This window comes from Parambassis ranga, chromosome 10 (genome assembly GCF_900634625.1).
Source record: "Parambassis ranga chromosome 10, fParRan2.1, whole genome shotgun sequence".
Lineage (NCBI taxonomy): Eukaryota > Metazoa > Chordata > Actinopteri > Ambassidae > Parambassis > Parambassis ranga.
The window spans coordinates 22,197,941-22,212,529 of NC_041031.1; the positions used below are offsets into that span (position 1 = coordinate 22,197,941).

At 46.2% G+C, this 14,589-nt stretch overlaps 1 protein-coding gene across 1 annotated transcript in view; it reads right to left on the bottom strand.

The window, feature by feature from the left end:
• The window catches only part of fat4 (FAT atypical cadherin 4), a 94,369-nt gene that overhangs the window by 42,368 nt on the left and 37,412 nt on the right, over positions 1-14,589 (bottom strand). Inside the window, exon 2 of the mRNA XM_028415520.1 lies at positions 2,667-2,798. Within this exon, the coding sequence (XP_028271321.1) occupies positions 2,667-2,798 (132 nt within the window). The remainder of the gene's footprint in view (positions 1-2,666; positions 2,799-14,589) is intronic.

Sequence of the window (14,589 nt, forward strand, 5' to 3'; positions counted from 1 at the left end):
ATTTTCTGAGACAAAGTTTTATATTTTTCTTTAAACCTTAATGCCCCCCCCCCCCTCCTCCTCCTCCTCCTCTCTTCTTTTAAACGGATGTGTAGAAACAGCATTTTAATCCCCTCACACATGAATCCCACATGTAGCACTGTTAAATTGGATGGGATCGTTATGATGTCTGAATTCGGGCCGTCAGCTGGCCAGCAGCTTGTACTCTTGGCTACTCGGCGCTGGCTCACACATGTGGCTTTCTCAATGCGTTCCGTACGCTTAGTGTCAGCGCAACTTAAGTTTCCTGCGTAAGGATGTGGGCAAAGACTTGGCTGCCGCCGTATCTGGCTCCGGGTGAGAGCTGGAATGAAGCACAGGCTTCTATTTAGCAACCTATTCATGGCGGGTTTGGAGTAAACATCTCTAAGAATGTGTGAGGCTCCTCTGCGGGCTGGGTGTCCGTCTGCGACTTTGTTTCCTAACGAAGAGGTTTCAGCTTACGGAGGCTTCAGATATGAGGAAAAAGTGAACAACTGCGTGATTTCAATACCACATGCTGAACCTTCTTAAGATCAAAAAACTGTGAATACTCTGGCTCTGAAAAAAGAAAATAATCAAATAAATGTCCTCAAATCCCCCTACTGAAAAGAGCGACCTGCCTCCAGGTCTGAGATTTACAGTCAATATAGGTTTCTGATAAAAGAGAAGAGATTTTTCTCACATTCGGAGCAGAAGGGAGCGAGGCAGCAGCTGTGCAATAAAAAACGTGTGGCCTCATAAGTTAACATTAAATCTGAGTCCATATTCCTTCTTTCTAATCTCTCTCCCCTCCATGGCCCAAAAAACTTTTTCCATTCACTTCAACTGTGTCCTTTGGCTCCGCTGAGACCTTTGAGAAGCCGACAGGGCCTGCGCCCTGCTCGCTGCTGGATTTAATGTCCATATCCTGCCTGAAGCAGCTGAAGATGGAGCCCTTGGCTAATTGAGAGCGATGCCGCTGATGTAATGTGAACTACGGGGGCCACACGGAGGCACTATCAGAGCGGTGAGGCAGGAAAAATCGATCCATGGCCGCTCTCCTCCAGGAGGTGTGACAGCAGCGGTCACCAAACATCTCAGATAACGTCAACACAGAGGAGGATGAGTCTGTGTGTGTGTGTGTGGAGGGGGAAATGCACGAAGACAGGCTGTTATAAAGTGCTGGTCTGTGTGTTTTTGTTGTAAATGGGAGTAGCCCTGAGCTCCCACCTTGTTTCCCTTTGGAGGACTTTTAAGCACAAACTGTGGCAGCCCAACATTATATAACATATCAGAACTCACAACATGCAAAAGTTCCCAACAAGAGGCGCAGCTACACCTGCAGCTAGCAGCTAGCAGCAGCTAAGGCCCCGTGAACACAGGCCCTTTAAGCTGGATACTATCACACACGCGTGCCCGCGCTCAATCCAGCTTAACCCGGCTTGTTTGTTGTCCTCCAAACCACTAGGTGGCGCCTCGTAATATACAGCGTCAGTGCAGGCCACGGTCCTACCGTGTATACTCTGTATATTACAAAACTGCTTTTTTGGTTCTAAAAGCAGTTTATTCCTTTGTAGCCCTGTGGGAAATAAACTCGGGGCAAAGCTGTCGTAGTTCGATGGTTGTTTACACACGGCTTTTGTACGCGACCCGGACACTGTCCCTGTGAACCAGAAGTATGACGTTGCTAGCGGGATTTGCTAGCTGCATTTTACATCAGACCTGAGCCAGGTGTAAGCCAATCCGGCTAGATCCACCTCCGAGAGCCACTTTACCAAAAGGAACTCTGTGCACCAGCCACTTTACCCTGTGCATTCTCTTGCACCTTAGTCATGTCATACCAGTCTCATATAAGCTGCTATAACTTAAACTATTCCTGGACTGTTTACATTATGCCAACTGCACTGTCTTGCACTATACATCTTTTGCACTCTTACTGCATTGTGCCTTCATTATGTGCCTTATATTTTGGGTGTGCCTCATTACATTTTTTTACACTTTATATTTATCTTTAGTTTTTAGTTACATGTTATATGTTGCGGAGTGAAGAGTAATGCAATTTCGATTCTCTGTATGTCCAGCACATATAGCAGATTTGACAATAAAGCTGACTTTGACTTTGAGAGGTGGACTGAAAACTATCCAGATATATCCAGATATGGCCTGAATCCTGCTCTAGCCGGATTGATGTCCCCAGTGTGAACGGGGTCTAAATAACATGTCAAATATAAACGGAAATATTTTTAAATAACAGTGAAAATCTAGAAAACAAATCCTCATCTGAAGCAGAGTCCAGGTTTGTTATTGAATTCAACACTTTGAGTTGCTCCTCCTCAGTTTTCTCATAACTCAGGTTGTTTGTCTTTTTTTCATCCCTTCAACAAGAGTCTGAATATTGTTTCTGTCCTGAATATTTGAAGTTTTGCTCCAATAAAAAGATGCTTAATGTCGACTTTGCTCCATTTCAATACTAACAGCTGTGTTGGCCTAAAACAACCCATTTGAATCTATAGTGGTTTCTGCACTGTAGGAACAGAATCATAGAGCATATTTGTTAATTTAAATCACTCCCAGGATATCTACTCTGAAAGCAGCGGCGTGGAAAACGGGCAGAGAGAAGCACAAAAACACCGTCAGACAGAGAGGGGAAAGCCGGGAGCCATTACCTCGTCTGCATCCGTGGCTGTTAGCTGCATTATCTTGAAGCCGTCACCGACGTTCTCCTCGATGGTCACATCAAGAATGTCGTTAGGGAAGACGGGCGGGTTGTCGTTGACGTCCTGCAGCGTGATCTCCACCTGCGGAGGAAGAATAAACACCACAGTTTCCATTAAAGCTCTGCCAGAGCCGGCCTGCTACAGCTGTTAACAAAAAAAAAAAACGTCCATCTTCTTGGATTTCAGAAGAAGCTGCACCAGAAGGGAACATTTATCATTTTCTGACTCCAGAGAGGAAAAACTGTTAAATGATGAAGTGCAGTAGATTGGCTTGAAAGGGTAAAGACTGAATGATTGTTTTATCCAGAGGTCATTTATTTCTATGGAGCAGAAGAAAAAGCTAAAAAGCAGCAGGAAGGAACTTATCCTTATTAATAAATCAGTTTAAAATGAGTTTATGTGTTGTACATGTTGTGTTTGTGCTGCTACAGATACAACACTAGACTGGCCAGCTGCATTGTGGGTGTCTGGTAGACTTCATTAACCCCACTGTAACAGGAAGTTATGGAAACTGTATGATTCACGGACTTGAGCAGAGGAGCAAACTGACTGCAGCTCGAAGATTTTCAGTTTCAAGTCTCAGAAAGCAAAACAAACAGACGTTACAGTCGACCCCCCGCGTGGTTAAGCTCCTTCTGATAAGTTCAATTTAACACAGATGCAGCCGCAGCGCTGGGAGAGAAGCCCACGATTAGATCGATTGTTTGTATAAATTACGCGATTTCAAGTAAATCAAAGCGACATTTAACGTTTCCTCGTTTCACACAAGACCACGTGGGGCCCGCTCAGGGATCCCCCACCAACTCAGACCACGCTAGAAGAACATGGAGTCCTTCTCAGCCATATCTGGGCTTTTGGGTTCTGTGTTCACTGCATCAAAATCACCAAGGATTGGAGCCTGACCAGCAGTGAGCCAGCACTGATCTTCAGCCAACGTTTAACACCCAAAATCCAACTACAAGAGTAAATCAGTGCTGCCTGAACCTGATGTGTTTCTGCATAGATATGACACAAACACATCAGCACATGCTAGTCCTAAAGTACACAAAGAGATCCCAACCAAACAAATGAGCAGAATAATGAGAATCTATTCAGAAAAAGATCAAATATTACTTATGTGAGTGGAGAATGAATGTAAACAACAAGGATTAGCACTTCATTTGAAAGCCAAATCACAGAGTCTGTGCAGTCACTGCTCTCCAGAAAGTACACTTCCTGTCTGCTGAAAATCACATGAACAAACCAGAGGGCTGCTGGGAAATAAACAGAAATTTCAATGAAAAGGAGAAACTCTTCATTCCAGCATAAGAAGCTCATCCCATCTATGAAGCATGGTGGTGGTAGCATCATGGTTTGGGCCTGTTGTGCTGCCATCATTGATGGATCAATGAATTCTGAATGACAGCAGTGAATTCTAAAGGAACATGTCAGGACGTCTGTCTGTGAGCTGAACCTGAAGAGAAAGAGCAGCAAGACAACGAGCCCAAACACACAAGAGGTTCTACAAAAGAACGGTTCAAGAAGAACACAGTTCATGTTTGGAAGTCAAAGTCCTGACCTTCATCCACCTGAGATGTTGTGGAAGGAGCTGAAACAAGCAGTTGATGTGAGGAAACCCAGCAACATGTCAGAACTGAAGCTGCTCTGTACTGAGGAATGGACTCAGACTCCTCCAAGCTGCTGTGGACGACTGATCAGCAGCTACTGGAAACCTTTAGCTGCTGTTATTGCTGCACAAGGAGCTCACAGCAGACACTGAGAGCAGAGCTTCACACACTGTTACCACTCACACACATATACTGGATCATTTTCATGAATAGATAATTGACCAACACTCAAACTTCAAAGCAGCGCTGGTTAAACTGCATTAAAAACTGAAAGCTCCAGTCACTGAGATCCTTGCAGCCACCTGGATAATACGGAGCAGTTATACAAGCTGGGCTGGAGGGAAAGTGGAAACCCTGGAGACAGAGAGAGTGAGACATTTATGGTTTCAGATGTTCTGTGTCTGGTGTGGAGATATTACATTTCCACTCATATCCCACAACTTAAACTGCCCCCCCCCCCACCCTCCACTAACCCAAATATGCATTTCAAAGCCAGTAAACACGGCTCGCTTTTGAATCATAACAGACATTTTGCTGCGCATTCTCTGTTTATTGCTTCTATAAATATGGAAAGGCCGTGTTTAAATTCTCCAGTGATAAGATCTCCATTAATGTTGACAGTGATTATGGTAATTCACCTCTCTTTCACAACCTCACACACATGAACTGGGGGAAAGAACAGTTGTCAAAACTACTACAATGGGTGCAGCCATTAGAGGCCACAAGGGTTTCCCAGCGGGTATTTTCAGGAGCGGACAATAGAGACCTCAAGGCCAAAAGCGGGGGGGGGGGGGGGGGGGGGGGTCGGACTATTCAAAGTATTGACAGGAAACGCAGTCGTCAAATCCGACCAACAGAAGCAGGAGACGCAGCGTTCATTAGAACAAAAAGCTCGGGGGGAGCGGCGGCTGAAATGGTGTCAGAGTCGCAGCCTGAATAAAATATTGTTTACTGCCGAGACAGCGAGAGGGCAAAGTCTGTGCGGAGAAGCTCCTCGCTGTTGTCCACTTATTAAACAGACTCTGAGCTGGTGTCCGCCTGCGTGCATGAGTGGAGATAATCACAGAGCAACAAGACAGATTATGTCCCGGGCAGCAGCGATGCAGAAGTCGGCGTAAACAAGCCACAATGACAGCGGCTCTCCACTCCACTTGTGCCCGAGCCCAGGGACCGGGGCAAAGTCAACAAACAATGAATATTTATCTCCCCCACCGCCCCCCCTGCCCTGTGTGTCCCCCCTTGATGTGTAAATAATGCAAGGCCCATTTCTGAGGAGTGAACTAATTAGGGTAGAAGTGCAGTTTTGAGAAATAATTACGCTTCCAGTTTGCTCCCACGGGACAAGAACATATCAAAGAGCTCTGGTGAATCGTTCATTGGGGGAGGAGGAAGCGAGGTCGGGAGGGTGGGGGGTGGAGGGGTGGAGGCAGGAAGAGAAGGTTTTGTCCCCCCGGCCCCCCCCCATACCTGTCTGCGGCTCGCGGCATTCGGGCGGCAGGTGAAACACATTAGTTTACAAGGCAAAAGATTGTGTTTCACCAACCACTGTTTCAAGTTGCAGGTGCTGCTAACTGGCTGCCAGCCTTTCATTATTTATGGGGAGGTATGAATGATTCACGCGTCCAGCGGTTCCCGGGCGCTGTCGATGATGAGGCCGTAAGTGATGGAAGGTATTTGTCCGGCAGCCATGAGCAGCTCGGACTCAGCCGTGATATATTTTCAATCTTAAGAGTCACACAAACTCCCAGAGCTGAGCGTGTGATATACGCAGGAGTGACAGGTGGGATAATTTACATGTCTGAGCTCAGGTTATGTAATCCACTCTCCTGTCTCGCTCATAAAATGTAAATTTAATGGGTCATTGCACTCAAATTACAGAAAGACATATTTTTCCACTAGCCTCTGCTGCTGTCAAATATTTTTATGTGCTGAGGGTTTTTTAAATTTGTTTTGTTCCACGTATGGAAAACTAGATTTTAATACTGCATCAGGACTCTTCCTTCCTTCAAAAACTGTTCTTACACCTACATGTTTACCCTCTGGACACCTGTGAGCTACGATCCTGCTGTTCCATCCTCACTATGACAGATCTGGCGTCTTTCTGGCAGGATTCAGACATCTTCACCAGAAAGTTTCAGGATCAGGCAACAATCACCCCGTCACTGTTTCCTTTCTCCTCATCCACAGCTGAAATCTGAATGTAATCTATGTGCTTGAGCGTACATAGAGAGTTTTATTTTGAAAATTGGGCAGATTTTGTGCCCGACTTCCTGATTGCTTGACCTGCTCACTGCAGATTGAGCCACCTGGTGAATAACATGCCAACTTCTTCAGTCATTTTGCGTGTCATTTGTCACTTTAGCTTCCAATAATATGTGCCGACCTGCCATCGCAGCTGACACACCAGACTCCTGGCTGAGAGTCTGCAGGGTTACGTGAGCACCATCCCCAGCCTGCCACCTCATGCTGACTTCTGGTCATTAGTTATCCTGTGATCAATTCACTGTTTGTGTGATGCCTGTTAATACATCAGCAACGTTCGGCCAGAACTGGTGTGAAATAATATGCGAAAAGCATCAAAACAACATGTGGACAGGTTCAAATGTCTCATTAAAAGATGCTATTTTTACTCTATGGCATGATATCATGTTGGATTGATACCAAAATACACTGGGGAAAATATTTTTAGCTGATTGAGATGCGTCTGAAATTTTGAACCTGAGCGACTGTTAAGAAAAACGGAGGCTAAGGCACAGCTGCAGACCTGCAGCGTGGCCAGTGAGGTGATGCATTTCATCAAACAAAGCTAGCTAGCTCGCTAATCTGGTGCCAGCTATATAACAGATTATTGTCATGGAAATAAGGAAGGCTACCTGACCAACAAAAGGTGGGTGAAATAACCCTTTAAAACATGACTGAAGAAAATCCTGCTGTAAAAGCAGACGGCACAGCTGTTCAGGTCAGTAAGAAAGGAAACACAGTAAAATAACCCTCTGAGAAGAAAGCAGAGGTCTGGTTGCAGCTGAAGGTAAAAGCATCACCTGACAGCAAGCAGCCCATTCCCCCCCCCCCACCACCACATCTAAAACGTGGAAGCAGCGCAGGTTTTCATGTCGTTCCCACATCATACTTGCAGTCCGGCCAAGTCCACCACAGACAGACAGACAGACAGATGGGGGTCTGTTATTTGTGCTCAGTCCCGTGCAGGCTGCGCACATATTTTGTCAGTTAGCGACTCAGTTGTTTTTAATAACGGTGGAGAGCCTGATTAATTATGTGAGTGATGGTTTGCATTACAGATGAGTAATACAGTGCACGCTGGCTCCACTGAAGCTCTGAGTGAAAAAGGATGAAACTCACATCATTAGCACAAACACTGTGTCCAAAGCAGGAAAAAAAAGTGACCTCTGAGTGCAACTGATGCAACAGTTGGCCTGTAAAAGCTGAGATCATCTGATCGTAAAAGGCCGGAGCCGGGTGCGCCTCCTGCAGGAAACAATGGCTTCACCATGATTAAACATCTCATTATGTGCCGTCGACGACTCGGGGTCGAGGGTCGAGCTCTCATTATACTCGCCCTCTGAGGCTTCCACTTTGCATCATCTGCATCAGAAACGCAACACTTCATCACAGTCGGAGCCAGGATCTGTTAAAAGACGTGGCTCAGGCTTCTGGCAGCAATCTCTGCAACGCCATAAAAGAATCTTTGAAATGATAAACAAACAACACAGATCTAATGAGCGGGGCCATGTGCTCCGTGCACGGTGACACCATGGTTATCTAAGGTTACACAGCTCTAACGCTGCGGTCAGGTCCGCTGTAATGTGAGGACGGTGAAGCTGAGAGGAGGAGACGGCTCAGACCGGCAGCCCGACAGAAACAAACACGCCAAGGCTGCGTTTCCCAAAAGATGGAGGCCCACCGTGAGCAGTGCTACCGAGTTAATGACCCAGTTTAAGACAAACTACATGACACATGTTGCTGTGAACTCTGGTAAAAATGAATGAATGACACTATCTGCAGTTCAAACGGTGCAGAACTTGAAGAGAAGACATTTAAGTTGACTGGATAAGGATAAAAGTTTGAGTTTTCTAAACTTTATATATGTATAAGCATTAAATCAGATCATTCATCCTGGTAGCTGCTTCAACAAAGAGTGAAAAACATCCAGGAGCTCCGAGCTCTCTGGAAAATCCTGCATTCGCTGCACTTCCTGCACTGTTTAAAGCCACTGTACTGTATGAAGGAATCTGTCATCCTCTCAGCTCTGGAAATGGATTGCTGACGTCCAGAAGAAGGCCAGGCCCGCGTCTGCGCCTGCCTGACTTGATCTGAAATCCGTATGGCGTGATCCGCGCACATCCGATGAATTCCCTGCTATGTAAGAGAAACTGTAAAGTGGGGTCGGGGTGCAGAGGGCCACAGTCAACATAATTCATTTCCTGCGACTCTGGAGACGTGCAGACAAAGGCCGTCATTATTTCACTTCATCTTCACTTCCTCCTCCGACTCTCCTTGTGGTTGTTTCAACTGTTTAGACAGAACGTCACAGACTCTTGGCTCTGGATTTATGGAGCTGCAGAGCTCACGCGGGTCAAGGATTCTGGTAGAAGTGCCATCTTGGCTCTGTCTTTTAACAACAGAAGGAAACACGGCTAAATAATTAAGCCAAGGTCAACGCGATCTCTTCCGTATGGCTTCTTTAACACGTGTACAATCACAACTGGCCTGATGTGTCAAACAAACGCCTGCAGACTCATTCATCTTCTGACCGCAGTCATCAGGCTCGGCAGAGCGCGCGCTCCCTCGCTCCCTCGCTCGCTCCGGAGGCAGGAATTTGAGCGTGCTGGAGATGGGAACGTGCCCGGGAAAAAGCAGACAAAGCTGGACGACGGCCAAACCTCAACGCACTGTGCAAGAGAGAAGTCAGGATACGATCATATCCCCCCCTCAGGTCCCCCCAGACTCTCCTGCAGTCCCGTGGAAAGAGGGCGATTTAGAGAATGAGACGCACAAAACAAAACAAAACACACCAGGAGAGTCTGCAAACCATCACAGAGCACCTCGGCCTTATGTAACCAACAACAGGAGAGAGAGGAGAGACAACGGCCGACGAGTGGTTTTAATAAAGGGGATCACTGTGCTCTCGGTGGACCACTTCACCAACTGTTAAGAGATTGTTTGTCTACAGCGGGCCCCCCTGCGAACGCCTGCCAGACGAGGTTCCCTCTGAGCGTTTCTGCTGGGAGACATAATCCAGCAGAACAAATAATCTACCAGGTCATCTGGACCCGGGTATCGTTTCACAGAGGCTCTGACATCTTTGCACGCAGCCCAGTGGAAACAAATTGTGATGGATCGCCATTTTTTTAAGCGGTCCCGTGTTCGAGCCACGAGCGCTTCTTCTTCACTGTAAACAGCCGTAACTCTCCGTCTTCCTCCTGCTACCTGGGAGAGACTCAGATGGAAAGTTTAATTAGACCTTGTGCAAGATCAGAGCCGGGCTAATGGAGGCGAGACAAAATTTAGCTTCTCCTTGAAGCTTGGAGCACAATTCAAAGCCATCATCGAAAATTACCATAGCCTATTAAACGCAGGGCGCGCTGCATCCCTGGATTAAAAGGTTAGCAGAACATCAAAACAAGCATTTTCTCCTTCTTGTGAGATGAAAGCTGAAAAACAAAATAATTAGCCTATTTGTGAAAAGTATGCTTTGAAGATGCAAGGCGAGAAATGTATTTTGGGTTTTTATCAGTTGTCTGTCTGTTTTAAGGAAGGAGACCGTAACTGCTGCCTTGTCTCCGCGTCGCTGCGTGAGTCTGCGCTCTTATCACGCCGCGCTCGCCACAATCACCTCCGATCACGGCGCTCAGGCCACGCTGAGCGTGCAGAGGAGGAAAGCTGAGACACAGCTGTTTGTAACTGCTCAAAAAAACACTAAGATCTCCTGATTTTTACACATGTTTTATCAGATTAAAAAAACACAAACACTATAAAGCAAAACAGACGTCCTGCAGACTTCTCACCTGATGTGAGGGCGCAGAAAACCTTCTCAAATCCATCCATCATGAGCTGATCTAATCAATGAATCATGAAAAAACAAGCATGTTGGTTACAGTCCTGGTAGAATAACGAACATAAAATGCTTTTACAGAAGGGAACCTTTAAACAACAGAGGGCACAGTTTAAACACGTCTGATTGGGCGGGTCGAAGCATCACTGTATGATGTAATCAGCGATTTGAATTCTGTAGTTTTACTTTCTGTGGCTGAAATGCTCAGCTAGCTGCTCACAAATTAGGTAGTTAGCTTGGATATTTATGAGCGTCACACTTTCCAAACACCAAAAGTGTATTTTACAGAAAAATCAGGATAGATTAAACCTGGATCTGGACTACATCTGGAACCAAAGGTTTCCAGACTTCAGACTTCATAGCTGCCAGACGTTAGCCCCACAACAGATACTGATGAAACATGTAGACTCTGCCTACAAACTGAATGACAACTAATTAGTTTACCTACAGTTGCTGTAGGTACAAACTTGTGTTGTCAGACCACTGCACACATGCATCAGTTTTTGGCAAAAGAAAACACAACACCTACAATAAACCTAAAATAATCTCTTTTCATCAATCAGTCCCATCATAGGGCAATGTATTGATCCACCCACTATTACACACAGAACTTGTATTTAGTGAGTAGCCTCTGTCTGGATCCACCGCCCCAGGTTTGGTAATCTCGCCCCTTCTGTGTTCATCTGTGAGCCTCCAGCTGCCTCCTGTTGCAGCTTTAAGATACAAACTTGATGACAACACAGCATTTCTAACCCAGGATAAGATGTGAGAAACATTCTTTCCAGCCTGCAGATCAGCATGTAATCCCTCGACAGAAACAAAAAAAGGCAGAAAGATTCCTCTGACAGCTCCAGCCTTCATTCTCCGGCGGCTGCACGGCACGCCGCGGCAGTTTAAACCCTTTAACAGCAGAATGAAGTCAGAGTCGGTGCCACATGGAGCCTTGAAAACAGACAAAAACACCGGCCCATCATTCACCAGAAGCTCTCACATGCTTCACCGCAGAAATAAAGGACTAAACACTGATGTTCAAACAGTAACATTAGCGTCTTCTTCCAATGTAAATGTGACACGAAGCATCATAAATATGCATATAGAAGACAGGGGGGATTGTTCCACATAAAGTCAGACTTCACATCGGTGGGATTTTTACAGATAAATGCTCAATCTGAGTGATCTACGGTGGGTTTTAGGCATCTTCTTCTAAAGCCAGTGCCGGTTTCCAGGACTTCTGGAAGAGCCGTGAGAGGCTTTAAAGACTATTATGGCCTCCATCGCATAGTTGCTGTCAAGCAGTGATAAATACAGGAGATTAACAGGAGCTGAGGGGACCAAACACACACATTGGTGACACATCTCGGAGCTAATTATTAAAAACTCTGCAGACACCTGGGCTGAGCAATTAACCTGCTGCAAAGCTGATTCCATGAGTTCATCAGATCTCAGATGAAATGTTTGCATCCGCCCGTTTTCCTGCTGGCACAAAGTGCAGTTTACATTGTGAACTGAATGACTGCAAAATAGTTTTGCTTCACAAACAGCATGGGGGGAGTGGAGGAGCCAGGAATGCACACACATATATGGGTGCAGAAAGCGGCTTTAATCCAAAACAGGACTGGGATTGTTGTGTGAAAAGCTGCAGGCACCCCCCCTGCAGCCCCTGTGTATGTGAACAAAACGCCAAAAACATGCGAGTGTGGGGGTGGGTAAGGTGGATACATGTGTGTGTGTGTGTGTGGAGTCAAACTTTCTTCTGACCTCTGCTCCTGTCAGAGCTTCTGCTGATCGAAACAGAAACAACACAGCAGCGCGAGTGATAACGTGGAACCACAAACAACTCTACATAAACTGTGTGTGTGTGTGTGTGTGTGTGTGTGTGAGAGGTTAAAGCTGAGAAGTGGTTAGAGCTGACCATAAAATGGAAACACAAACTCCAATGTAAAAACTGCAATTTGTGGTTTTATGGGTGTTATGTGCTGCAGCAGTTCATCCTTCTTAGCACTTCTGCTAGCCGTGTGACTCACAGCGTCCGTCTGCCAAGAAGAACCTAAAGTTAAAAAAGACCTCGTCCTGCGCTTCGGAGCTGACACTGAATGGTGGGCGGGGCCTGCTCAGACCAATCAGGACAAACCTTGCGCAGGAGTGGGAGACAGCTAGCTGTGTCTGCCTGTTTCTAGTCTTTATGCTAAGCTATGCTACATGCTTCTTGGTGAGTGGTTCCAAACGAATCCTTCAAGTGAAGCTAAATGTTTTATTATCATAATATCATCAGCGTGAAAATATTATTCTGCAGCAAAGTACACCAGGTTACATTAACACTTTAGCCTCCGTATGCACGTTGTTGTGGTTACAGGCCTTATTTACAGTACATCAAATAATCCAAATTTAACCCATTCACTCTGTACTTTTTCCAGACATTATTATAGATTAATCCAGAGGAAGCATTCATATTAGATTTACATTAATCCGATGGATAGAAATGGGATTATTTTTTTATACTTTAATCTGCTGCTACTGGCTCCTGAGTTAGGTTGTTCTATTTTAGCTGAAGTATCCTCCTGGACTCCTCCATGGCCTTTGGAGGCACAGCCTCGGAGGACTGAGTGACATGCTGACAGTTACTCTCTGATATCTGTGCTGGAGGAGTGCTAGAGATGGTTATTATGCCCCTTATGTACCAGGCATCTCCATCAGGTTTAAGACTATGAGACTGACCAAGGTCTGACCCTGACGGACTGAGTTTTGTTTCAACAGCTCAGTTAGCATGTTCAAACCTATGACAGTGTGTCTGTATGTGTACTGCACTGTTATTTATCACCACACAACATCTTCTGCTGCCTGATTGGATGAGCTGCTCTGCAGGAAGCTGCACTGGTCTCAATAACGACCGCCCTAATCAAGCTCCTAATAATCACTGCTTCACACCACGTAACTCGAGTCCTGATCCAAAAAAATCCATTTCGCTCCTCGCCTTAAACCTCGTGCTCTTTTTTCGGCGCACCATACATCTGCCGCGGCCATTTAGTCCTCAGCAGGAAACAGCTTGGCAAGAAAACCAGATCTGAAGACATTCTGAGGGGCAAAAGGAAAAAAAATGACGGAGAAATGTTGATGAATTTAACATGAGGTGGCGTTAAAGAAAAAAAAAAGACTTCTGCCAAATAACTTGACAATGAGGGACAGTTTCCCCCCGCTGAGGCCATTCATGGAAACAGGCCGGAGGGCCTGGAGGTAGCTCGGCTTCTCTCTCTCACACAGGCTGTGCAGCAGTCACATGACCGACTATGACATGCCTCATTCATACAAGCATGGCGGTAAAGCCACCGTGCACATACCTTCACAAGGAGGCCTGACAAGGCTTCACATGGTAAACTCTGTCCTATTATCATGAAGACGGGCCTTCTACAAAGTACCATCCATCTTAATTAACCAGCCATTTGTATGCACTTCAGCCCGCGGGACAGAGCAGCATGGGAAGAAGTCCTCGCCGGCTCGGAGACATCATTAGCGGATTAAAACCTTCAATGGTCGTCCCATGCTGCCTGCTCCTTTCATTATCCATCCTGAGGCCTTTTTTTTACGGATGTGATCCAGAACTTTCTCTGCACATTCCTCTAACATCATCTGAGGCACTCTCGTCTGGATTTATGTGCCCGGCCTTCACATCGATGCCGTGCTGTCCGCACAGCGAAGGCGACTGAGGTGGAGCGTGTCGTCTCTGCGGCTCCACAAACGACTGAATAAAACTTCTGCTTTCAGACGTCGAGCAGAAACAAACACACGTCAGCCCGGGTACGATCTGTGTTCTCTCAGCGGGCCCCTGTGGCTACACGTAAGAAGAGCTGCTGAAAGATCACTAGTTTAAAGATGTGTGTGTGTGTGTGTGTGTGTGCAGTTCTTCCCATAAGGAGCCGAAACAAAAAGGAAATGTTTCAGAACAGCCTGATGGGTAAATGGCCTTCACAGCCATCGCCTCTTTCTTTTCTCCTTTTGTCCGGCGGCACGCTTGAACGCAGCTGAATGGCTGCGAGACAATTCGTCTCAATTCTGCTTTGAGGAAACCTACAGAGACGATTAATTGTCCTCCCATGAACACACCATGAGGGAGGAAGCAGCTCATAGTCTGAGACTTTTCTCACTCTCCTCCTCCTCCTCCTTCTCTCTGCTATCATCCATGACACCTCTGGGGTTT